The sequence below is a fragment of the Haemorhous mexicanus genome, unplaced genomic scaffold, assembly GCF_027477595.1.
Source record: "Haemorhous mexicanus isolate bHaeMex1 unplaced genomic scaffold, bHaeMex1.pri scaffold_124_ctg1, whole genome shotgun sequence".
NCBI lineage: Eukaryota > Metazoa > Chordata > Aves > Passeriformes > Fringillidae > Haemorhous > Haemorhous mexicanus.
Genome location: NW_026775996.1, coordinates 50,207 through 71,677, shown reverse-complemented (window position 1 = coordinate 71,677; position 21,471 = coordinate 50,207). Strand labels below are relative to the sequence as shown.

The 21,471-nt window shown below is 61.8% G+C and overlaps 4 protein-coding genes and 10 gene segments (V, D, J or C); 8 read left to right on the top strand and 6 right to left on the bottom strand.

Annotated features, from left to right (window-relative positions):
* Positions 1 to 384: 384 nt before the first annotated feature.
* Positions 385 to 3,175, bottom strand: LOC132322800 (immunoglobulin heavy variable 3-23-like). The segment is given in 4 exon segments: positions 385 to 521; positions 1,071 to 1,152; positions 2,372 to 2,706; positions 3,121 to 3,175. Coding segments are annotated over 4 exon segments (609 nt in total).
* LOC132322799 (Ig heavy chain V region X44-like) lies at positions 3,174 to 4,678 on the top strand. The segment is given in 2 exon segments: positions 3,174 to 3,365; positions 4,215 to 4,678. Coding segments are annotated over 2 exon segments (641 nt in total).
* A 1,109-nt stretch (positions 4,679 to 5,787) lies between these two features.
* On the top strand, positions 5,788 to 6,345 carry LOC132322798 (Ig heavy chain V region 914-like). The segment is given in 1 exon segment: positions 5,788 to 6,345. A coding segment is annotated over 1 exon segment (543 nt).
* A 412-nt stretch (positions 6,346 to 6,757) lies between these two features.
* On the bottom strand, positions 6,758 to 7,346 carry LOC132322797 (Ig heavy chain V region 914-like). The segment is given in 2 exon segments: positions 6,758 to 6,791; positions 6,889 to 7,346. Coding segments are annotated over 2 exon segments (477 nt in total).
* Positions 7,347 to 7,443: 97 nt separating this feature from the next.
* LOC132322796 (uncharacterized) lies at positions 7,444 to 9,105 on the top strand (the record flags this gene model as incomplete). Its single annotated transcript, XM_059837515.1, has 3 exons — positions 7,444 to 8,206; positions 8,682 to 9,017; positions 9,092 to 9,105. Coding segments are annotated over 3 exons (1,113 nt in total), but the record flags the coding sequence as incomplete, so codon positions are not given.
* A 192-nt stretch (positions 9,106 to 9,297) lies between these two features.
* On the bottom strand, positions 9,298 to 16,614 carry LOC132322767 (Ig heavy chain V-III region ABE-47N-like). The segment is given in 3 exon segments: positions 9,298 to 9,541; positions 10,339 to 10,478; positions 16,570 to 16,614. Coding segments are annotated over 2 exon segments (300 nt in total).
* On the top strand, positions 10,828 to 13,620 carry LOC132322773 (Ig heavy chain Mem5-like). Its single transcript, XM_059837507.1, has 2 exons — positions 10,828 to 11,032; positions 12,074 to 13,620. The coding sequence occupies exons 1-2, from the start codon at positions 10,828 to 10,830 to the stop codon at positions 12,640 to 12,642; spliced, it is 774 nt and encodes a 257-aa protein (XP_059693490.1). The 3' UTR covers positions 12,643 to 13,620.
* Positions 13,670 to 14,224, top strand: LOC132322772 (Ig heavy chain V region 914-like; the record flags this gene model as incomplete). The annotated part of the segment is given in 1 exon segment: positions 13,670 to 14,224. A coding segment is annotated over 1 exon segment (555 nt), but the record flags the coding sequence as incomplete, so codon positions are not given.
* On the bottom strand, positions 14,348 to 15,269 carry LOC132322771 (uncharacterized; the record flags this gene model as incomplete). The annotated part of the gene is made up of 2 exons (XM_059837506.1): positions 15,248 to 15,269; positions 14,348 to 15,204 (listed from the first exon to the last, which is right to left on the bottom strand). Coding segments are annotated over exons 1-2 (879 nt in total), but the record flags the coding sequence as incomplete, so codon positions are not given.
* On the top strand, positions 15,286 to 16,423 carry LOC132322816 (Ig heavy chain V region T601-like). The segment is given in 2 exon segments: positions 15,286 to 15,802; positions 16,391 to 16,423. Coding segments are annotated over 2 exon segments (438 nt in total).
* Positions 16,615 to 17,428: 814 nt separating the features above from the next.
* Positions 17,429 to 18,257, bottom strand: LOC132322795 (Ig heavy chain V region 914-like). The segment is given in 2 exon segments: positions 17,429 to 17,907; positions 18,221 to 18,257. Coding segments are annotated over 2 exon segments (501 nt in total).
* A 5-nt stretch (positions 18,258 to 18,262) lies between these two features.
* On the top strand, positions 18,263 to 19,226 carry LOC132322794 (immunoglobulin alpha-2 heavy chain-like; the record flags this gene model as incomplete). Its single annotated transcript, XM_059837513.1, has 1 exon — positions 18,263 to 19,226. A coding segment is annotated over one exon (930 nt), but the record flags the coding sequence as incomplete, so codon positions are not given.
* Positions 19,227 to 19,242: 16 nt separating this feature from the next.
* Positions 19,243 to 20,077, bottom strand: LOC132322793 (Ig heavy chain V region M511-like). The segment is given in 2 exon segments: positions 19,243 to 19,824; positions 20,027 to 20,077. Coding segments are annotated over 2 exon segments (633 nt in total).
* LOC132322760 (immunoglobulin heavy variable 3-23-like) lies at positions 20,069 to 20,680 on the top strand. The segment is given in 1 exon segment: positions 20,069 to 20,680. A coding segment is annotated over 1 exon segment (582 nt).
* The last annotated feature ends 791 nt before the right edge of the window (positions 20,681 to 21,471 follow it).

Below are 21,471 nucleotides of genomic sequence, written 5' to 3'. Positions count from 1 at the left end.
GGGGTCCCAGGGGTTTTGGGGGTCGTTAATGAGATATTAATTGGGCAATCAATGAAGAATGCTCAGGACAAGGGTTCCAATTAATTAATGAATGGATTGGGGTAATTGTGCGATTTGATGCAACTCTGAGTACAGTGAAGCTCTGGTGGGGATTTGGGACCAAACCAGGGGAGTTTGGGGAAAGCAGTGAAGGTTTGGGGATGGGGGAGGGGCCGTGACCCTGCTGGAGTGCGGGGGGGACCTCCAGCCCCCCTAGGGGTCCCTGCGCCTCCTCTGCCGAGGGGCCGGGTTTGATTTCAGAGAATTTGACATGTACTGGATCCGCCAGAGACCCGGGCAGGGGCTGGAATACGTTGTGGGGATCTACAGCAGTGGTGGCACCATCTACGCACCATCGCTCCAGGGCCGGGTCAGGATCTCCAGGGACAACAGGCAGAGCTCGGTGACGCTGACCATGGACATCCTCAGGGATGAGGACTCTGCCAAATATTTCTGTGCCAAGGGAGCTGCTGCTGCTTGGGCTGAAAATGCTGGTTTTGTTGACGTTGACGGTCTTTTCTCTCCCCCATCTCCACGTCCCTCCTGTCCCCATGTCCCAGACCCTTCCCCAGACCCCACCCCTGACCCCGTTCCTGTCCCCGTGTCCCAGCCCTGCTCTGGCTCTGACCCAAATTCCCAGCTGCTGACCCCAAAGCTCAGCTCGGGGCCCTCTCGGGGCCATTTTGCCTCCTGGGCTGGACCCGGCCCCTCTGCCAGGATCCCCGGCCTGGAACTCGACCAGCCCTGCCCAAATCTGCGCTGCTGCCCCAAAGCTGCCACCGCTGGCACCAATCCCCGACCTTTGTCCCCAAAGCGGGAGCCTGGGCCTCGAATCCCGACCTTCAGGGCAAAGTTTGGGGCAGAAAGAGGAGATTTGGGGTCAGGAGTTGTGGTTTGGGCTGGGCGGGTGAGAGCTGGGGCCAAGGCAGAGCAAGGTTGGGATCAATGGTCACGGGCTGGGGGTGGGCTGGGGGTGTGGGGGAAGGGTCTGGGGTCTGGGGCAGGGGGGGACTCAGGGATGGGGGTGGCACCATCATCAATACCAGCAGCAGCACCAGCACCAGTATCAGAAGATTTCCCACAGAAATAGACGCCGGAATCCTCGTCCCGGAGGTCGGTCATGGTCAGCGTCACCGAGCTCTGCCCGTTGTCCCTGGAGATCCTGACCCGGCCCTGCACCGATGGCGGGTAGTAGGCGCTGCCATCGTTCTTGATCCCCGCGAGCCACTCCAGAGTCTGCCCAGGTCTCTGGCGAAACCAGCTCAGTCCAAAACTCCCGAAACTGAACCCAGCCCCTCGGCAGAGGAGGCGCAGGGACCCCCCGGGGGGCTGGAGGTCCCCCCCGCACTCCAGCAGGGTCACGGCCCCTCCCCCATCCCCAAACCTTCACTGCTTTCCCCAAACTCCCCTGGTTTGGTCCCAAATCTCCACCAGAGCTTCACTGTACTCAAAGTTGCCTCAAATTGTGCAATTAACACCAATCAACTCTTTAAGTAATTGGAAACGGCCACCTGAACCTTCTCGACTGATTGCACAATTAAAAGGTCATTAATGACCCCCAAAATCTTCGGAACCCCAACCCCCGCCCAACCCGGCCACAGCCTCGAACTTCTTCAGGGTCCTGCTCCTGCTGACCCTCCCAGGTGTGTCCCATCCTTTATTTCAGCTGGCCACGCCCACTTTGAGGCCCTCAACCAATCAGGTTTCTCTATCTTTGTTCCCGCACGGCTCCGGGCGGCCAGATCTGCTCCTGGTTACTGTCATTACGGTGCTGGTTATATTTTCGCCCCAATGGCCCCATCCCTGGTTTCCCCCCCTGTCCCCGTTCCCCAGGTCCTTCCCTCCAACCCTTGCCCCCATTCCTGACCCCCACGGACCCAAATCTGGCCCTTTTGGCCCCAAATCTCCACCATTTGCTCCCAGGTTTGGGGACCGTGGTTGAGACTGGGCGCCAAGAGCTGAGGGTCGGTGCCAGGAGCTGAGATTGGGGCAGAACCAGCCGAGTTTGGGGCCGACGGTCACAAGTGACCCCGCTGAGATCTGGGGCAGGAAAGGCAGAGTTTTGGGGGTGAACCTTTGAGATTTGGGTCAAACGCTCGAAGCTGCAGAGAAATGTGAGAGGTGAGGCAGTGATGGGGGAATTTAGGGGGAAAGGGTCAAGATTGGGTGCCAAGAGTAAAGATTGGGACAGGAAGTGGGAATTTGGGGATGCTGGTGGGCACAGTGAGATGGGGGCGGGGCCGCCACCGGCATGGTCAACAAAATTCGCAACATCACCATAACCAGCAGCACCCTTGGCACAGAAATAGGATCCGGAATCCTCGTCCCAGAGGTCGGTCATGGTCAGCGTCACCGAGCTCTGCCCGTTGTCCCTGGAGATCGTGACCCGGCCCTTGACCGACGGCGCGTAGTAGGTGCAGGAACCATCGCTGTGGATCCCTGCGACGCACTCCAGCCCCTGCCCGGGTCTCTGGCGGATCCAGCCCATCCCAAATCTCCCGAAATCGAACCCGGCCCCTCGGCAGAGGAGGCGCAGGGACCCCCCGGGGGGCTGGAGGTCCCCCCCGCACTCCAGCAGGGTCACGGCCGCCCGGAGCCCTGCGGGGACAGGGGGACATGGGGGTGGGAAACCTGATTGGTCGAGGGCCTCAAAGTGGGTGTGGCCAGCTGGAAAAAGGGCCGGGACTGACCGGGTAGGGCCAGGAGGGCCAGGAGCCGGAGGGAGCTCGAGGCCGTGGCCGGGATGTGCTGGGGTTGGGTCCCGGGGGTTTTGGGGGTCTTTAACAAGATATTAATTGGGCAATCAATGCAGAACACTCAGGACAAGGGTTCCAATTAATTAATGAATGAATTGGGGTTAATTGCAGGGTTCAGGGCACTTAGGGTAGAGGAAAGCTGTGGTGGAGATTTGGGACCAAACCAGGGGAGTTTGGGGAAAGCAGTGAAGGTTTGGGGATGGGGGAGGGGCCGTGATTATTTCTGTGCCAGGGACACAGATGGTCACGGTGCTGCTGCTGCTGGGTGGGATGGGGCCATGGCCGGCACCATCAATACAGCCAGCGTTATAGGCACCACCAGTACAGCCAGAGCGGGCACAGAAATAGGATCCGGAATCCTCGTCCCGCAGGTCGGTCATGGTCAGCGTCACCGAGCTCTGCCCGCTGTCCCTGGAGATCCTGACCCGGCCCTGCACCGACGGCGCGCACGCGGAGCTCCAGCCTTCCTTCCTGGTGCTCCCGACGTATTCCAGGGCCTGCCCGGGGCTCTGGCGGATCCAGAACATGAGGAAACCGCCGACATCGAACCCGGAGACGCGGCACAGCAAGGTCAGGGACCCCCCGGGGGGCTGGAGGTCCCCCCCGCACTCCAGCAGGGTCACGGCCGCCCGGAGCCCTGCGGGGACAGGGGGACATGGGGGTGCCAGAAGGACCCTGAGGATCTGGCTGCAGCTCTGCCCGGGCTGGGCCGATGCTGGCCAGGTGTGGCTGCAGGTGTGCTCGCTGGGCCCTGAGGGGTTTCCCACAGAAACCAGTCCCGGAACAACGGGCCCCGCCCACTCTGGCCCTGACTGCTCCTATTTCAGGAACTTGAAGTTTCTGTGCCCGTTTTTAATTCATTTATTCCCCACTGACTGTTCCCTGTGCCCCCCTCGGCCCAGGGTGATAAAACACCCCAGAGTTAACCAAAAACTGTGAGTTTCACCCCAAGTTAACCAGACGGATTCTATTGGCCGGCCCACGAGGGTTCTGTCTCTCCATTGGTGGCTCTGTGCCCCTCCCCCCTCTCTCTCTCTCTCCGTTATCTCCTTTCCAATCCCTCCATCCCGTTGGCTGGGTCACCCAATCCGATGGCAATCAATGAAATCAATCAATTGTAACGAACTGAAATTGGTTCTGATCAGGGCTGGGATCCCCTCGGGGTTGGTTTTGCACTCTGAGATCAGGGAAGGAACCGTCAGGGCCCGGCTGGGACGGGGGGATGGGGACAGGGCCAGAGCCAGGGTGGGGTCAGGGGGTGGGGTCAGGGTTGGGGTCAGGGGGTGGGGTCAGGGGGTGGGGTCAGCGTTGGGGTCAGGGCTGGGGTCAGGGTTGGGGTCAGGGCTGGGGTCAGGGGCTGAGCTGTTCCCATCCCCATGTCCCCCTGTTCCCGCAGGGCTCCGGGCGGCCGCGACCCTGCTGGAGTGCGGGGGGGACCTCCAGCCCCCGGGGGGTCCCTGCGCCTCCTCTGCCGAGGGTCTGGGTTCGATTTCGGGAGTTTCTCCATGTTCTGGATCCGCCAGAGACCCGGGCAGGGGCTGGAGTGGCTCGCAGGGATCTACAGCAGTGGCAGCGCCTACTACGCGCCGTCGTTCAAGGGCCGGGTCAGGATCTCCAGGGACAGCGGGCAGAGCTCGGTGACGCTGACCATGACCGACCTCCGGGACGAGGATTCCGGATCCTATTTCTGTGCCAAGCGTGCTGATAATGGCTGTTGTTCTGCAGCTTATGGTGACGAGGGCAGTGGTGGATCCAACCCACTCTCAGTGCCCTCTCCTGACCCCAGAGCCCTGACCCTGCCCCCAAACCTCCCCCTTGGACTCGGCTCTGGACCCTCTGTCCCCATCTGCCCCAAGGGCCAGCACTGACCCCAAACCCTCGCCTGCTCCTGCCCCAAACTCAACCATTGGCCCCAAACCTTCACCCCCAGCCCCAGTTCTGGCCTCCTCCAATCAGGGCTGGGGGAGCTGGGGGAGATTGGGGTGAAATGGGTAAAAATTGGGGAAAAGTCGGGAATTGGGACAGGGACTGGATTTGGGGTGGATTTGGGGATTTTGGGACATTTGGGGAGCCAGGCGTGGGGCCTTGGGGCACCCCCATCATCATCACGGCGGTCACAATGTGCCGAGCACAGCGAGAGGATTCCAGCCCCAAGCCGAGGAGCAGCTCCCGGAGCTGGAGGCCGGGCAGGAGGACCAGAAGTCCCCGGTGGGAGGGAGGAGCCGACGCCGCGAGGTCGGGGCTCCGCAGCCTCCCCCCACTTCCTCCCCGGCCGCTGCTGGGGCCCGGAAAAGGAAAGAGAAAGTTCCTGGATTTGGTCCCTTGGAACAGCTGGGTGTGAGCGAGGGCAGCCCAGCTCCTGGAGGGGCCGGCAGAGCGCCAGCTGCAGCCACAGCTGGCTGTGCTGCCCTGGGGTGATCCCCGCTCCCAGCTGGGACCGAGGGGAAGGGCGAGGCTGGGGAGAAATGGTCAGAACTGGGGGGAACGCAGGGCTGGGGCAGCAGGGGCGGAGTGTGGGGGAAATGGCCGAGATCGGAGGGGAAGGGCTGGGATTTGGGGCAGGATCTTTGAGGAATGGAGAAATTTGGTGACCACCATTGGGTGGTGAGGCCACTGCCAGGATTGCTGCCAAAACGAGCAGGACCAGCAGCACCATAATCATCATTGCTGCGTTTGGCACAGAAATAGACGCCGGAATCATCGTCCCGGAGGTCGGTCATGGTCAGCGTCACCGAGCTCTGCCCGTTGTCCCTGGAGATCGTGAACCGGCCCTGCACCGACGGCGCATAGTGGGTGCTGTCACCGCTGTTGATACTGGCGACGTATTCCAGCGTTTTCCAAGATTTCTGTCGGATCCAGAACATTCCAAAACTCCCAAAACTGAACCCGGCCCCTCGGCAGAGGAGGCGCAGGGACCCCCCGGGGGGCTGGAGGTCCCCCCCGCACTCCAGCAGGGTCACGGCCGCCCGGAGCCCTGCAGGGACAGGCGGACATGGGGATGGGAACAGCTCAGCCCCTGACCCCAGCCCTGACTCTGGGCCTCATATTGGGACCCTTGGAGTTCATCAGCCTCCGCCCAGGTGGGTCCCGCCCCTTTTTCCAGCTGGCCACGCCCACTTTGAGGCCCTCGACCAATCAGGTTTCCCAACCCCATGTCCCCCTTGTCCCCGCAGGGCTCCAGGCGGCCGTGACCCTGCTGGAGTGCGGGGGGGACCTCCAGCCCCCCGGGGGGTCCCTGCGCCTCCTCTGCCGAGGGGCCGGGTTCAGTTTTGGCAGTTTTAGCATGCAATGGATCCGCCAGAGACCCGGGCAGGGGCTGGAGTGGCTCGCGGGGATCTACAGCGGTGGTTCAGGCACCGCGTACGCGTCGTCGGTCAAGGGCAGGTTCACGATCTCCAGGGACAACGGGCAGAGCTCGGTGACGCTGACCATGACCGACCTCCGGGACGAGGATTCCGGATCCTATTTCTGTGCCAGATGTTACACCAGTGCTTGTGGTTATGATGCTGCTGCTTATGTTGTTGGTGGTGGTTGAGATCCCAAGCCCATTCCTCTGTGTTCCCAACTCTCCCAGAATTCTCTGAGCCTGACCCACATCCCAGTCCTTTTTATCAAATCTTCACCATTTTCCATCAGATTCTGACCCTGTTGCCCCACCTCTTGACTTTCCCCCAGTTTTGCCCATTTCTCCCCAATCTTGGCCTTCCCCTCACCCCGGGGCCGTTTGCCCAGAACCATCCCCCAACCCATCACCAACCACGGAGCCAAAACCCCAAACTGATCGTGCCCCAGACCAGACTAGTTTGGCCCCAAAACTCACCCACTTTTACCCCAAATCCCCACTTTGGGCTCCAGCCACAGCCGCTGACACAAATCCTCAGAATTTGCCCCCAAAGCGAGACCCTGGGCCTCAAATCCCGACCTTCAGGGCAAAGTTTGGGGCAGAAAGAGGAGATTTGGGGTCAGGAGTTGTGGTTTGGGCTGGGCGGGTGAGAGCTGGGGCCAAGGCAGAACAAGGTTGGGATCAATGGTGACGGGCTGGGGGTGGGCTGGGGGTGTGGGGGAAGGGTCTGGGGTCTGGGGCAGGGGGGACTCGGGGATGGGGGTGGGATCAAAAAGTCCAGCATCAGCATAACCATCATAGCAACCACCATCAACACATTTGGCACAGAAATAGGATCCGGAATCCTCGTCCCGGAGGTCGGTCATGGTCAGCGTCACCGAGCTCTGCCCGTTGTCCCTGGAGATCCTGACCCGGCCCTGGAGCGATGGCGGGTAGTAGGTGCCACCATCGCTCCAGATCCCTGCGAGCCACTCCAGCCCCTGCCCGGGTCTCTGGCGGATCCAGAGCAGGGTGAAACTGCCAATGCTGAACCCAGACCCTCGGCAGAGGAGGCGCAGGGACCCCCCGGGGGGCTGGAGGTCCCCCCCGCACTCCAGCAGGGTCACGGCCGCCCGGAGCCCTGCGGGAACAAGGGCAGATGGGGATGGGAACAGCTCAGCCCCTGACCCCAGCCCTGACTCTGGGCCCCACATTGGGACCCTTGGAGTTCATCAGCCTCCTCCCAGGTGGGCCCCGCCCCTTTTTCCAGCTGGCCACGCCCACTTTGAGGCTCTCAACCAATCAGGTTTCCCATCCCCATGTCCCCTTGTCCCCACAGGGCTCTGGGCGGCCGTGACCCTGCTGGAGTGCGGGGGGGACCTCCAGCCCCCCGGGGGGTCCCTGCGCCTCCTCTGCCAAGGGGCTGGGTTCGATTTTGGGAGATTTGGGATGGGCTGGATCCGCCAGAGAGCCGGGCAGGGGCTGGAGTGGGTCGCAGGGATCCACAGCGATGGTTCCAGAACCTTCTACGCGCCGTCGCTCCAGGGCCGGGTCAGGATCGCCAGGGACAACGGGCAGAGCTCGGTGACGCTGACCATGACCGACCTCCGGGACGAGGATTCCGGATCCTATTTCTGTGCCAAGGGTGCTGCTGCTGCTGGTGATGCTGCGAATTATGTTGACGATGCCGGTGGAGGCCCCGCCCCCATCTCACTCTGCCCACCAGTATCCCCAAATTCCCACTTCCTGTCCCAATCTTTACTCTTGGCACCCAATCTTGACCATTTCCCCCCAGACTCCCCCATCATTGCCTCACCTCTCACATTTCTCTGCAGCTTCGAGCGTTTGACCCAAATCTCAAAGTTTCACCCCCAAAACTCTGCCTTTCCTGCCCCAGATCTCAGCGGGGTCACTTGTGACCGTCGGCCCCAAACTCGGCTGGTTCTGCCCCAATCTCAGCTCCTGGCACCGACGCTCAGCTCTTGGCGCCCAGTCTCAACCACGGCCCCCAAACCTGGGAGCAAATGGTGGAGATTTGGGGCCAAAAGGGCCAGATTTGGGTCCGTGGGGGTCAGGACTGGGGTCAAGGGTTGGAGGGAAGGACCTGCGGAACGAGGACAGGGGGGGAACCAGGGATGGGGCGGGGCGAAAATATAACCAGCACCGTAATGACAGTAACCAGGAGCAGATCTGGCCGCCCGGAGCCGTGCGGGAACAAAGACAGAGAAACCTGATTGGTTGAGGGCCTCAAAGTGGGCGTGGCCAGCTGAAATAAAGGATGGGACACACCTGGGAGGGTCAGCAGGAGCAGGACCCTGAAGAAGTTCGAGGCTGTGGCCGGGATGGGCCGGGGTTGGGGTCCCGAAGATTTTGGGGGTCATTAATGACCTTTTAATTGTGCAATCAGTCGAGAAGGTTCAGGTGGCCGTTTCCAATTATTTAAAGAGTTGATTGGTGTTAATTGCAGGATTTGAGGCAACTTTGATACTGGAAAGCTCTGGTGGAGATTTGGGACCAAACCAGGGGAGTTTGGGGAAAGCAGTGAAGGTTTGGGGATGGGGGAGGGGCCGTGACCCTGCTGGAGTGCGGGGGGGACCTCCAGCCCCCCGGGGGGTCCCTGCGCCTCCTCTGCCGAGGGGCCGGGTTCGATTTCGGGAGTTTTGGACTGAGCTGGTTTCGCCAGAGAGCTGGGCAGACTCTGGAGTGGCTCGCAGGGATCAAGAAGGATGGCAGCGCCTACTACCCGCCATCGGTGCAGGGCCGGGTCACGATCTCCAGGGACAACGGGCAGAGCTCGGTGACGCTGACCATGACCGACCTCCGGGACGAGGATTCCGGCGTCTATTTCTGTGGGAAATCTTCTAATACTGGTGCTGGTGGTGCTGCTGGTATTGATGATGGTGCCACCCCCATCCCCAAGTCCCCCCTGCCCCAGACCCCAGACCCTTCCCCCACACCCCCAGCCCACCCCCAGCCCGTGACCATTGATCCCAACCTTGCTCTGCCTTGGCCCCAGCTCTCACCCGCCCAGCCCAAACCACAAATCCTGACCCCAAATCTCCTCTTTCTGCCCCAAACTTTCTACAAAATGGCGATTTCGTGCCAAGGGTCGAGGATTGGGTAAAGTTTGTGTCCAGGAGCCAAGAATTTGGGGCAGAACCAGTTCAGAGCTGGGACACGGGGACAGGAATGGGGTCAGGGGCTGGGGTTTGGGGAAGGGTCTGGGACATGGAGACTCCAGGATACAGGGACAGGGATGGGGTCAAAACGAACAGCAGCAGCACCCCAACTACTGTAGGCAGATTTCCCACAGAAATAGACGGCGGAATCCTCGTCCCGGAGGTCGGTCATGGTCAGCGTCACCGAGCTCTGCCCGTCGTCCCTGGAGATCCTGACCCGGCCCTGCACCGACGGCGCGTACCAGGTGCTGCCACTGCTCCAGATCCCTGCGACAAACTCCAGCCCCTGCCCGGGTCTCTGGCGGATCCAGAACATGTCGTAGTACCCAATGCTGAACCCAGCCCCTCGGCAGAGGAGGCGCAGGGACCCCCCGGGGGGCTGGAGGTCCCCCCCGCACTCCAGCAGGGTCACGGCCGCCCGGAGCCCTGCGGGGACAAGGGCAGATGGGGATGGCAAACCTGATTGGTTGAGGGCCTCAGAGTGGGTGTGGCCAGCTGGAAAAAGGGCCGGGACTGACCGGGTAGGGCCAGCAGGGCCAGGAGCTGGAGGAAGCTCGAGGCCGTGGCCGGGATGGGCCGGGGTTGGGGTCCCGGGTGGTTTTGGGGGTCGTTAACGAGATATTAATTGGGCAATCAATGCAGAACTATCAGGACAAGGGTTCCAATTAATTAATGAATGGATTGGGGTTAATTGCAGGGTTCAGGGCACTTAGGGTAGAGGAAAGCTGTGGTGGAGATTTGGGACCAAACCAGGGGAGTTTGGGGAAAGCAGTGAAGGTTTGGGGATGGGGGAGGGGCCGTGATTATTTCTGTGCCAGGGACACAGATGGTCACGGTGCTGCTGCTGCTGGCTGGGATGGGGCCATGGCCGGCACCATCAATACAGCCAGCGTTATAGGCACCACCAGTACAGCCAGAGCGGGCACAGAAATAGGATCCGGAATCCTCGTCCCGCAGGTCGGCCATGGTCAGCGTCACCGAGCTCTGCCCGCTGTCCCTGGAGATCCTGACCCGGCCCTGCACCGACGGCGCGCACGCGGAGCTCCAGCCTTCCTTCCTGATGCTCCCGACGTATTCCAGCCCCTGCCCGGGGCTCTGGCGGATCCAGAACATGAGGAAACCGCCGACATCGAACCCGGAGACGCGGCACAGCAAGGTCAGGGACCCCCCGGGGGGCTGGAGGTCCCCCCCGCACTCCAGCAGGGTCACGGCCGCCCGGAGCCCTGCGGGAACAGGGGGACACGGGGGTGGGAGCAGCTCAGCCCCTGACCCCAACCCTGACTCTGGGCCCCACATTGGGACCCTTGGAGCTCATCAGCCTCCGTCCAGGTGTGTCCCGCCTCTTTTTCCTTCTGGCCATGCCCACTTTGAGGCCCTCGACCAATCAGGTTTGCCATCCCCATCTGCCCTTGTCCCCGCAGGGCTCCGGGCGGCCGTGACCCTGCTGGAGTGCGGGGGGCACCTCCAGCCCCCCGGGGGGTCCCTGCACCTCCTCTGCCGAGGGGCCGGGTTCGATTTCGGGCAATTTGGGATGGGCTGGTATCGACGGACACCAAGGAATGTTCTGGAATACGTAGCAAGTATCAGCAGAAGTGGCAGCACCGACTACGCGCCCTCAGTCAAGGGCCGGGTCACGATCGCCAGGGACAACGGGCAGAGCTCGGTGACGCTGACCATGACCGACCTCCGGGACGAGGATTCCGGATCCTATTTCTGTGTGAAATCCCCTAATACTGGTGGTGCTTATGCTGCTGGTTATTTTGACGCTGCTCATGCTCTCCCCATCCCCATCCCCGAGTCCCCCCTGCCCCAGACCCCAGACCCTGCCCCCACACCCCCAGCCCACCCCCAGCCCGTGACCATTGATCCCAACCTTGCTCTGCCTTGGCCCCAGCTCTCACCCGCCCAGCCCAAACCACAACTCCTGACCCCAAATCTCCTCTTTCTGCCCCAAACTTTCTACAAAATGGCGATTTCGTGCCCAGGGTCAAGGATTGGGTAAAGTTTGTGTCCAGGAGCCGAGAATTTGGGGCAGAACTAGTTCAGAGCTGGGACACGGGGACAGGAATGGGGTCAGGGGTCGGGGTTTGGGAAAAGGGTCTGGGACATGGGGACAGGGGGGGACGCAGGGATGGGGAGGGGGCCAATTCCATAACCAGGATGAACATTTCCAGTAACAGTGGTTTTGGCACAGAAATAGGATCCGGAATCCTCGTCCCGGAGGTCGGTCATGGTCAGTGTCACCGAGCTCTGCCCGTTGTCCCTGGAGATCGTGACCCGGCCCTTGAGCCATGGCGCGTACCAGGTGCTGCCACCAGTGTTGATGCTCCCGACCCACTCCAGCCCCTGCCCGGGTCTCTGGCGGACCCAATCCATTTCAAAATTCCCGAAATCGAACCCGGCCCCTCGGCAGAGGAGGCGCAGGGACCCCCCGGGGGGCTGGAGGTCCCCCCCGCACTCCAGCAGGGTCACGGCCCCTCCCCCATCCCCAAACCTTCACTGCTTTCCCCAAACTCCCCTGGTTTGGTCCCAAATCTCCACCAGAGCTTCACTGTACTCAAAGTTGCATCAAATCGCGCAATTAACCCCAATCCATTCGTTAATTAATTGGAACCCTTGTCCTGAGCATTCTTCATTAATTGCCCAATTAATATCTCATTAACGACCCCCAAAACCCCCTGGGACCCCAACCCCGGCACATCCCGGCCACGGCCTCGAGCTCCCTCCAGCTCCTGGCCCTGCTGGCCCTCCCAGGTGGGTCCCGCCCCTTTTTCCAGCTGGCCACACCCACTTTGAGGCCCTCAACCAATCAGGTTTGTCATCCCCATGTCCCCCTGTCCCCGCAGGGCTCCGGGCGGCCGTGACCCTGCTGGAGTGCGGGGGGGACCTCCAGCCCCCCGGGGGGTCCCTGCGCCTCCTCTGCCGAGGGTCCGGCTTCGATTTCGGGAGTTTTAGCATGCAATGGATCCGCCAGAGACCCGGGCAGGGGCTGGAGTGGCTCGCAGGGATCTACAGCAGCGGTGCCTACACCTACTACGCGCCGTCGGTCAAGGGCCGGGTCACGATCTCCAGGGACAACGGGCAGAGCTCGGTGACGCTGACCATGACCGACCTCCGGGACGAGGATTCCGGATCCTATTTCTGTGCCAAATGTTACACCAGTGGTTATGCTAATGCTGCTTATGGTGTTGATGGAGGTGGTGCTCCCAAGCCCTCTCCTCTCTGTTCCCAACTATCCCAGAATTCTCTCATCCTGCCCCAAATCCCAGCCCTTCCCCCCCGATCTCGGCCATTTCCCCCACACTCCGCCCCTGCTGCCCCAGCCCTGCGTTCCCCCCAGTTCTGACCATTTCTCCCCAGCCTCGCCCTTCCCCTCGGTCCCAGCTGGGAGCGGGGATCAGCCCAGGGCAGCACAGCCAGCTGTGGCTGCAGCTGGCGCTCTGCCGGCCCCTCCAGGAGCTGGGCTGCCCTCGCTCACACCCAGCTGTTCCAAGTGACCACATCCAGGAACTTTCTCTTTCCTTTTCCGGGCCCCAGCAGCGGCCGGGGAGGAAGTGGGGGGAGGCTGCGGAGCCCCGACCTCGCGGCGTCGGCTCCTCCCTCCCACCGGGGACTTCTCGTCCTCCTGCCCGGCCTCCAGCTCCGGGAGCTGCTCCTCGGCTTGGGGCTGGAATCCTCTCGCTGAGCGCTGGAGAAAAAACCCTTTTTTTCCCCTAAAACCACGAAATTTTGGGGAGAGGAAATGGTTGGAATCGATCTGGAGCCGAGGCCTCCGTGCTGAGAGAAGCAGATGTGGAAACAGCTGTGACCCCATGGGAGGCTGGAACAGAGGGAGGAGAGCGGCCCTGTGCTCGCAGGAGAAGGACAAAAATCAGATTTCCGTTCCAGGGACGGAGATGATTCGGAGACGGGCGATAACGAGGATTTGGCCTTTGAGCAGCTCATCCTTAGCACAAGGCCCAATAAATTATCACAACCCACGGCGAGCTGTGGGGAGCTTGGTGGCCGTGGGGAGGATTTCACCATGGCGGCTGCTGCTGGTGATGGAATTAAAAACCACCACAACCCAAAAACCACCAAAAACCCAGTTTTTCATCTCACAAAGGAGTCTCCACGACCTTAACAAGAGGGACTTGTGTCCCTCAGTGAGCTGAAGAAAGACTGTTTTAGGGGTGATAAATTGGATTTTTGGGGGTTTTTTCTTTACATTTTCAGTGGGAATTTAAAGGTTGTAGGGAGGAGAAGTGTTCTGAGGGGTTTGTTCTGATTCTTACATTTTTTCCTTTTACTTTCTTTCAATAAATTTCCTTTAGAGCCTTTCAAAGGTTTGGAGCCGCCTTTGCCTCTCTCCCAATCCTGTCTCCCAGCAGGAAATGCGGGCACGGCGGATTGGCCAGCTCGGAGCCCAGCAGGCTGATGGGAAACTGATTGGGAAATGGCAAAATTGGGGACATCGGGAATTGCCCCTTTTTCCACCTGGCCACTCCCACTTGGAGGCCCCTGACCAATCAGGTTTCCCATCCCCATGTCCCCCTGTCCCCGCAGGGCTCCGGGCGGCCGTGACCCTGCTGGAGTGCGGGGGGGACCTCCAGCCCCCCGGGGGGTCCCTGCGCCTCCTCTGCCGAGGGGCTGGGTTCGATTTCGGGAGTTTTGGGATGTTCTGGATCCGCCAGAGACCCGGGCAGGGGCTGGAGTGGGTCGCGGGGATTGACAGAAGTGGCAGCGCCGCGTACGCGCCATCGCTCAAGGGCCGGGTCAGGATCTCCAGGGACAACGGGCAGAGCTCGGTGACGCTGACCATGGCCGACCTCCGGGACGAGGATTCCGGATCCTATTTCTGTGCCAGATCTGCCTATGCTGGTGCTGGCTGGGAGAGCGTTGCCCATGCTTTTGTGCCCAGTTCCGCGACTCCATCCCCGCCTTTCTCCATTCCCCAGCCCCTGCCCCAAACTCCACCCCTGACCCGGTTCCTGTCCCCCTGTCCCATCCCTGAACTGGTTCTGCCCCAAATCTCCTCCATTTTCCCCAAATCCCCGCCTCTCAGCCCCACCCCTCACCCTCGGTGCCAATCTTTGTGCCCACCCCTCAGGGTTCGGTGCCCCCCGGGCGGGTTTGGGGCCAGGGGTGCAGATTTGGGGCTGCCCCCCAGGATTTATCCCCGCCCGGGGCTCTCTGTCCCAACCCCCGCCGGGACGGGGCTGCTGGGGACGCCTCTGGAGCTGTTTGGTGTCCCACCAGGGCTGTCCCCACAGGGCTGTGACAACGGCCAGGTGCCAGCAGCCCACGGCCCCGCTGCAGTGACAGAACTCGATGTCACAGCTGGCTTTAAAAGGGCTTTGGCCAATCACAGGAAGGAAAATCCGATGGACATGGTGGCCCGAGATCCGGCCAGCCTCGTCACTTTTGGGGGTCTTGGTTGGGACTTGGAGCTCCAGCGGAGATTTGGGGCCAGGAGCTGAGATTGGGGGCAGGGCCAGAGCAGGGCTGGGACACGGGGACAGGAACGGGGTCAGGGGTGGGGGATGGGGAACGGGGACGGGGGGACAGACGGACATGGGCGAGGCGCCAATACCATAGACATCGTTATAACCAGCACCAGAACCAGCACCCTTGGCACAGAAATAGGATCCGGAATCCTCGTCCCGGAGGTCGGTCATGGTCAGCGTCACCGAGCTCTGCCCGTTGTCCCTGGAGATCCTGACCCGGCCCTGGAGCGACGGCGCGTACCAGGTGCTGCCACCAGTGTTGATGCTCCCGACCCACTCCAGCCCCTGCCCGGGTCTCTGGCGGACCCAATCCATTTCAAATTTCCCGAAATCGAACCCGGCCCCTCGGCAGAGGAGGCGCAGGGAGCCCCCGGGGCAATCCTCATCTTCTTCCACATCTTCCTTGCCATCACAAGGGGGCCCTGCCCCTGTTTCCAGCTTGCCACTCCCACTTAGACCCCTGACCAATCAGGTTTCCCATCCCCATGTCCCCTTGTCCCCGCAGGGCTGCCTGCGGCCGTGACCCTGCTGGAGTGCGGGGGGGACCTCCAGCCCCCCGGGGGGTCCCTGCGCCTCCTCTGCCGAGCATCTGGATTCGATTTTGGGAGTTTTGGAATGTTCTGGATCCAACAGAAATCTTGGAAAACGCTGGAATACGTTGCGAGTATCAACAGCGGTGACAGCACCCACTACGCGCCGTCGGTGCAGGGTCGGTTCACGATCTCCAGGGACAACGGGCAGAGCTCGGTGACGCTGACCATGACCGACCTGCGGGACGAGGATTCCGGATCCTATTTCTGTGCCAAAGCTCCTGATTCTGGTGTTTTTGCTGTTGCTCTTCCTGCTGGTGGTGACGCCGGTGGTGCTGGCCATGGCATTTCTGGCCCCGCCCCCATCCCTGCGTCCCCACCTGTCCCCAAACCCCGGGTCCTCCCCCCAGTCCCACCTGAATTCGTGTCCCCAGCCCCGGGCCCAGCGCTGACCTTCAGTGCAGGCTCTGGGCAGGATCGACGGCCGAGGGTGCAGGGTTGGGGCCGGAGGGGTGAACGAGAAACGGAGAAATGGCCAAGGGCTGGCCCAGGGGTGGGGTCTGGGGGAGGGGCTGGGATCTGGGGACACCTGGGGACCAGGAGAGAAGGGGTGGGGCCAAACCCTGGATTACGTCACTATAGGTACGATCAGCACCAGCCCAGTCAGCAAAACCGCCGGCGCGTCTGGCACAGAAATGGGATCCGGAATGTTCTACCTGGAGGTTGGTCACGGCCAGCTCGGCCAATCAGGGGCAGGGGAGCGGCGCAGGTGTGGGTCAAATGGTCAAAAAGGGAACAATATCGATAGCTGGGGCAGTAGTGGCGGGATTTGGGAAAAAATGGTCAAGATTTGAGGACAATGGTTGGGATTTTGGGGAATGGTCGGAGATTTCAGGGACTTTGAGTTCCCAGGGGTGGCGCCTTGGGGCCTCGACCAAAAGCAGCAACATAAGCAGCACCACCAGAACTGGAACCACAGCCACCATCAACACATTTGGCACAGAAATAGGATCCGGAATCCTCGTCCCGGAGGTCGGTCATGGTCAGCGTCACCGAGCTCTGCCCGTTGTCCCTGGAGATCGTGAACCGGCCCTTGACCGAATCCGCGTAGCCGATGTTGCCACCACTGCTCCTGATCCCCGCGACGTATTCCAGCCCCTGCCCGGGTCTCTGGCGGATCCAGAACATGGAGAAACTCCCGAAACTGAACCCAGACCCTCGGCAGAGGAGGCGCAGGGACCCCCCGGGGGGCTGGAGGTCCCCCCCGGACTCCTGCAGGGTCACGGCCGCCCGGAGCCCTGCGGGGACAGGGGGACATGGGGATGACAAACCTGATTGGTCGAGAGCTGCAGAGTGGGTGTGGCCACCTGGAAAAAGGGGCGGGACCCTGCTGGTCGGAGGCTGATGATCTCCAGGGGTCCCCATGTGGGGCCCAGAGTCAGGGTTGGGGTCAGGGGCTGAGCTGTTCCCATCCCCCTCTGCCCTTGTCCCCGCAGGGCTCCGGGCGGCCGTGACCCTGCTGGAGTGCGGGGGGGACCTCCAGCCCCCCGGGGGGTCCCTGCGCCTCCTCTGCCGAGGGGCTGGGTTCAGTTTCGGGAGTTTTGGGATGGGCTGGTATCGACAGACACCAAGGAATGTTCTGGAATACGTAGCAAGTATCAGCAGAAGTGGCAGCACCAACTACGCGCCCTCAGTCAAGGGCCGAGGCAGGATCGCCAGGGACAACGGGCAGAGCTCGGTGACGCTGACCATGACCGACCTCCGGGATGAGGATTCCGGATCCTATTTCTGTGCCAAGCGAGCTTGTGCTGATAATTGGGATCTTGGTGCTAATTTTGTAGATGCCAGTGCTGGATCCGCCCCCATCTCAGTGGCCCCACCTGTCCCCAAACCCAGACCCTTCCCCAAATCTCAGCCATTACCCCTTGTCCCAAATCTCCCTCATTTGCACCAACGGTGACCTCTGACCCCAAACCCTCGCCTGCTCCTGCCCCAAAATTCAACCATTGCCCCCAAACCTTCACCCCCTTCACCCCCAGCCCCAGTTCTGGCCTCCTCCAATCAGGGCTGGGGGAGCTGGGGGAGATTTGGGCAAAATGGGCAAAAATTGGGAATTAAGTCCAGAGCTCGGTCAGCAGGGGAGGAGTTTGGGGGAAATGGCCGAGATTGGAGGAACGGGGCTGGGATTTGGGGGAAGGATCGCTGGGATTGGGGACATTGGGTGCCCATCATGGGGAGTGGGGCCACAGCCGGCACCGTCACTATAAGCACCAGCAGCACCATAACCACCAGCAGAAGCAGATTTGGCACAGAAATAGGATCCGGAATCCTCGTCCCGGAGGTCGGTCATGGTCAGCGTCACCGAGCTCTGCCCGTTGTCCCTGGAGATCGTGACCCTGCCCCGCACTGACGGCGCGTAGAAGGTGCTGCCAATGGTGGTGATTCCCCCGACCCACTCCAGCCCCTGCCAGGGTCTCTGGCGGATCCAGAACATTCCAAAACTCCCGAAATCGAAGCCGGCCCCTCGGCAGAGGAGGCGCAGGGACCCCCCGGGGGGCTGGAGGTCCCCCCCGCACTCCAGCAGGGTCACGGCCCCTCCCCCATCCCCAAACCTTCACTGCTTTCCCCAAACTCCCCTGGTTTGGTCCCAAATCCCCACCAGAGCTTCCCTGTACTCAAAGTTGCATCAAATCGCGCAATTACCCCGATTCATTCATTAATTAATTGGAACCCTTGTCCTGAGCATTCTTCATTAATTGCCCAATTAATATCTCATTAACGACCCCCAAAACCCCCCGGGACCCCAACCCCGGCACATCCCAGCCACGGCCTCGAGCTCCCTCCGGCTCCTGGCCCTGCTGGCCCTCCCAGGTGGGCCCCGCCCCTTTTCCCAGGTGGCCACACCCACTATGAGGCCCTCGACCAATCAGGATTCCCATCCCCATCTGCCCTTGTCCCCGCAGGGCTCCGGGCGGCCGTGACCCTGCTGGAGTGCGGGGGGGACCTCCAGCCCCCCGGGGGGTCCCTGCGCCTCCTCTGCCCAGGGGCTGGGTTCAGTTTTGGGAGTTTTAGCATGGAATGGATCCGCCAGAGACCCGGGCAGGGGCTGGAGTGGCTCGCAGGGATCTACAGCAGTGGTGCCTACACCTACTACGCGCCGTCGGTGCAGGGCCGGGTCACGATCTCCAGGGACAACGGGCAGAGCTCGGTGACGCTGACCATGACCGACCTCCGGGACGAGGATTCCGGATCCTATTTTTGCGCCAAATCTGCTGGTGCTGGTGCTGGCTGGGAGAGCGTTGCCCATGCTTTTGTGCCCAGTTCCGCGACTCCATCCCCGCCTTTCTCCATTCCCCAGCCCCTTCCCCAAACTCCACCACTGACCCTGTTCCTGTCCCTCTGTCCCATCCCTGAACTGGTTCTGCCCCAAATCTCCCCCATTTTCCCCAAATCCCACCTCTCAGCCCCACCCCTCACCCTCGGTGCCAATCTTTGTGCCCACCCCTCAGGGTTCGGTGCCCCCCCGGGCGGGTTTGGGGCCAGGGGTGCAGATTTGGGGCTGCCCCCCAGGATTTATCCCCGCCCGGGGCTCTCTGTCCCAACCCCCGCCGGGACGGGGCTGCTGGGGACGCCTCTGGAGCTGTTTGGTGTCCCACCAGGGCTGTCCCCACAGGGCTGTGACAACGGCCAGGTGCCAGCAGCCCACGGCCCCGCTGCAGTGACAGAACTCGATGTCACAGCTGGCTTTAAAAGGGCTTTGGCCAATCACAGGAAGGAAAACCCGATGGACATGGTGGCCCGAGATCCGGCCAGCCTCGTCACTTTTGGGGGTCTTGGTTGGGACTTGGAGCTACGGCGGAGATTTGGGGCCAGGAGCTGAGATTGGGGGCAGGGCCAGAGCAGGGCTGGGACACGGGGACAGGAACGGGGTCAGGGGTGGGGGTTGGGGAACGGGGACGGGGGACAGACGGACATGGGCGAGGCGCCAATACCATAGACATCGTTATAACCAGCACCAGAACCAGCACCCTTGGCACAGAAATAGGATCCGGAATCCTCGTCCCGGAGGTCGGTCATGGTCAGCGTCACCGAGCTCTGCCCGTTGTCCCTGGAGATCCTGACCCGGCCCTGCACTGACGCCGCGTAGTCTGTCCCATCAAAGATGTAGATCCCTGCGAGCCACTCCAGCCCCTGCCCGGGTCTCTGGCGGATCCAGAACATTCCATAACTCCCGAAGCTGAACCCAGCCCCTCGGCAGAGGAGGCGCAGGGACCCCCCGGGGGGCTGGAGGTCCCCCCCGCACTCCAGCAGGGTCACGGCCGCCCGGAGCCCTGCGGGGACAGGGGGACACGGGGGTGCCAGAAGGACCCTGAGGATCTGGCTGCAGCTCTGCCCGGGCTGGGCCGATGCTGGCCAGGTGTGGCTGCAGGTGTGCTCGCTGGGCCCTGAGGGGTTTCCCACAGAAACCAGTCCCGGAACAACGGGCCCCGCCCACTCTGGCCCTGACTGCTCCTATTTCAGGAACTTGAACTTTCTGTGCCCCTTTTTAATTCATTTATTCCCCACTGACTGTTACCAAAGTTGCCGTGGCTGGCTTGGGTGCTTATGCTGCTGGTCCTAGTGCTGTCCCCACCCCCTTCCCCAAGTCCCCCCTGTCCCCGCCCCCATCCCCGAGTCCCCGCCCCGTCCCAGACCCCAGACCCTTCCCCCACACCCCCAGCCCACTGATGGGAAATTGATTGGGAAATGGCAAAATTGGGGACATCGGGAAATGCCCCTTTTTCCAGCTGGCAACGCCCACTTTGAGGCCCTCGACCAATCAGGTTTGTCATCCCCATGTCCCTTTGTCCCCGCAGGGCTCCGGGCGGCCGTGACCCTGCTGGAGTGCGGGGGGGACCTCCAGCCCCCCGGGGGGTCCCTGCGCCTCCTCTGCCGAGGGTCCGGGTTTGATTTCGGGAGATTTGAAATGGATTGGGTCCGCCAGAGACCCGGGCAGGGGCTGGAGTGGGTCGGGAGCATCAACACTGGTGGCAGCACCTGGTACGCGCCATCGCTCAAGGGCCGGGTCACGATCTCCAGGGACAGCGGGCAGAGCTCGGTGACGCTGACCATGACCGACCTCCGGGACGAGGATTCCGCCGTCTATTTGTGTGCCAAAACCACTGCTACTGGAAATGTTCATCCTGGTTATGGAATTGGCCCCCTTCCCATCCCTGCATCCCCCCTGTCCCCATGGCCCAGACCCTTCCCCAAACCCCAGCCTCTGACCCCATTCCAGTCCCCGTGTCCCAGCTCTGAACTGGTTCTGCCCCAAATTCTCGGCTCCTGGACACAAACTTTACCCAATCCTTGACCCTTGGCACGAAATCGCCATTTTGTAGATAGTTTGGGGCAGAAAGAGGAGATTTGGGGTCAGGAGTTGTGGTTTGGGCTGGGCGGGTGAGAGCTGGGGCCAAGGCAGAGCAAGGTTGGGATCAATGGTCACGGGCTGGGGGTGGGCTGGGGGTGTGGGGGCAGGGTCTGGGGTCTGGGGCAGGGGGGGACTCGGGGATGGGGGTGGGATCAAAAAGTCCAGCATCAGCATAACCATCATAGCAACCACCATCAACACATCTGGCACAGAAATAGGATCCGGAATCCTCGTCCCGGAGGTCGGTCATGGTCAGCGTCACCGAGCTCTGCCCGTTGTCCCTGGAGATCGTGACCCGGCCCTGGAGCGATGGCGCATACCAGGTGCCACCATCGCTCCAGATCCCTGCGACCCACTCCAGCCCCTGCCCAGGTCTCTGGAGGATCCAGAGCAGGGTGAAACTGCCAATGCTGAACCCAGCCCCTGGGCAGAGGAGGCGCAGGGAGCCCCCGGGGGGCTGGAGGTCCCCCCCGCACTCCAGCAGGGTCACGGCCGCCCGGAGCCCTGCGGGGACAAGGGGACATGGGGATGGCAAACCTGATTGGTCGAGGCCCTCAATGTGCGAGTGGCCATCAGGAAAAAGGGGCGGGACTGACCGGGTAGGGCCAGCAGGGCCAGGAGCCGGAGGAAGCTCGAGGCCGTGGCCGGGATGTGCCGGGGTTGGGGTCCCGGGGGTTTTGGGGGTCGTTAATGAGATATTAATTGGGCAATTAATGAAGAATGCTCAGGACAAGGGTTCCAATTAATTA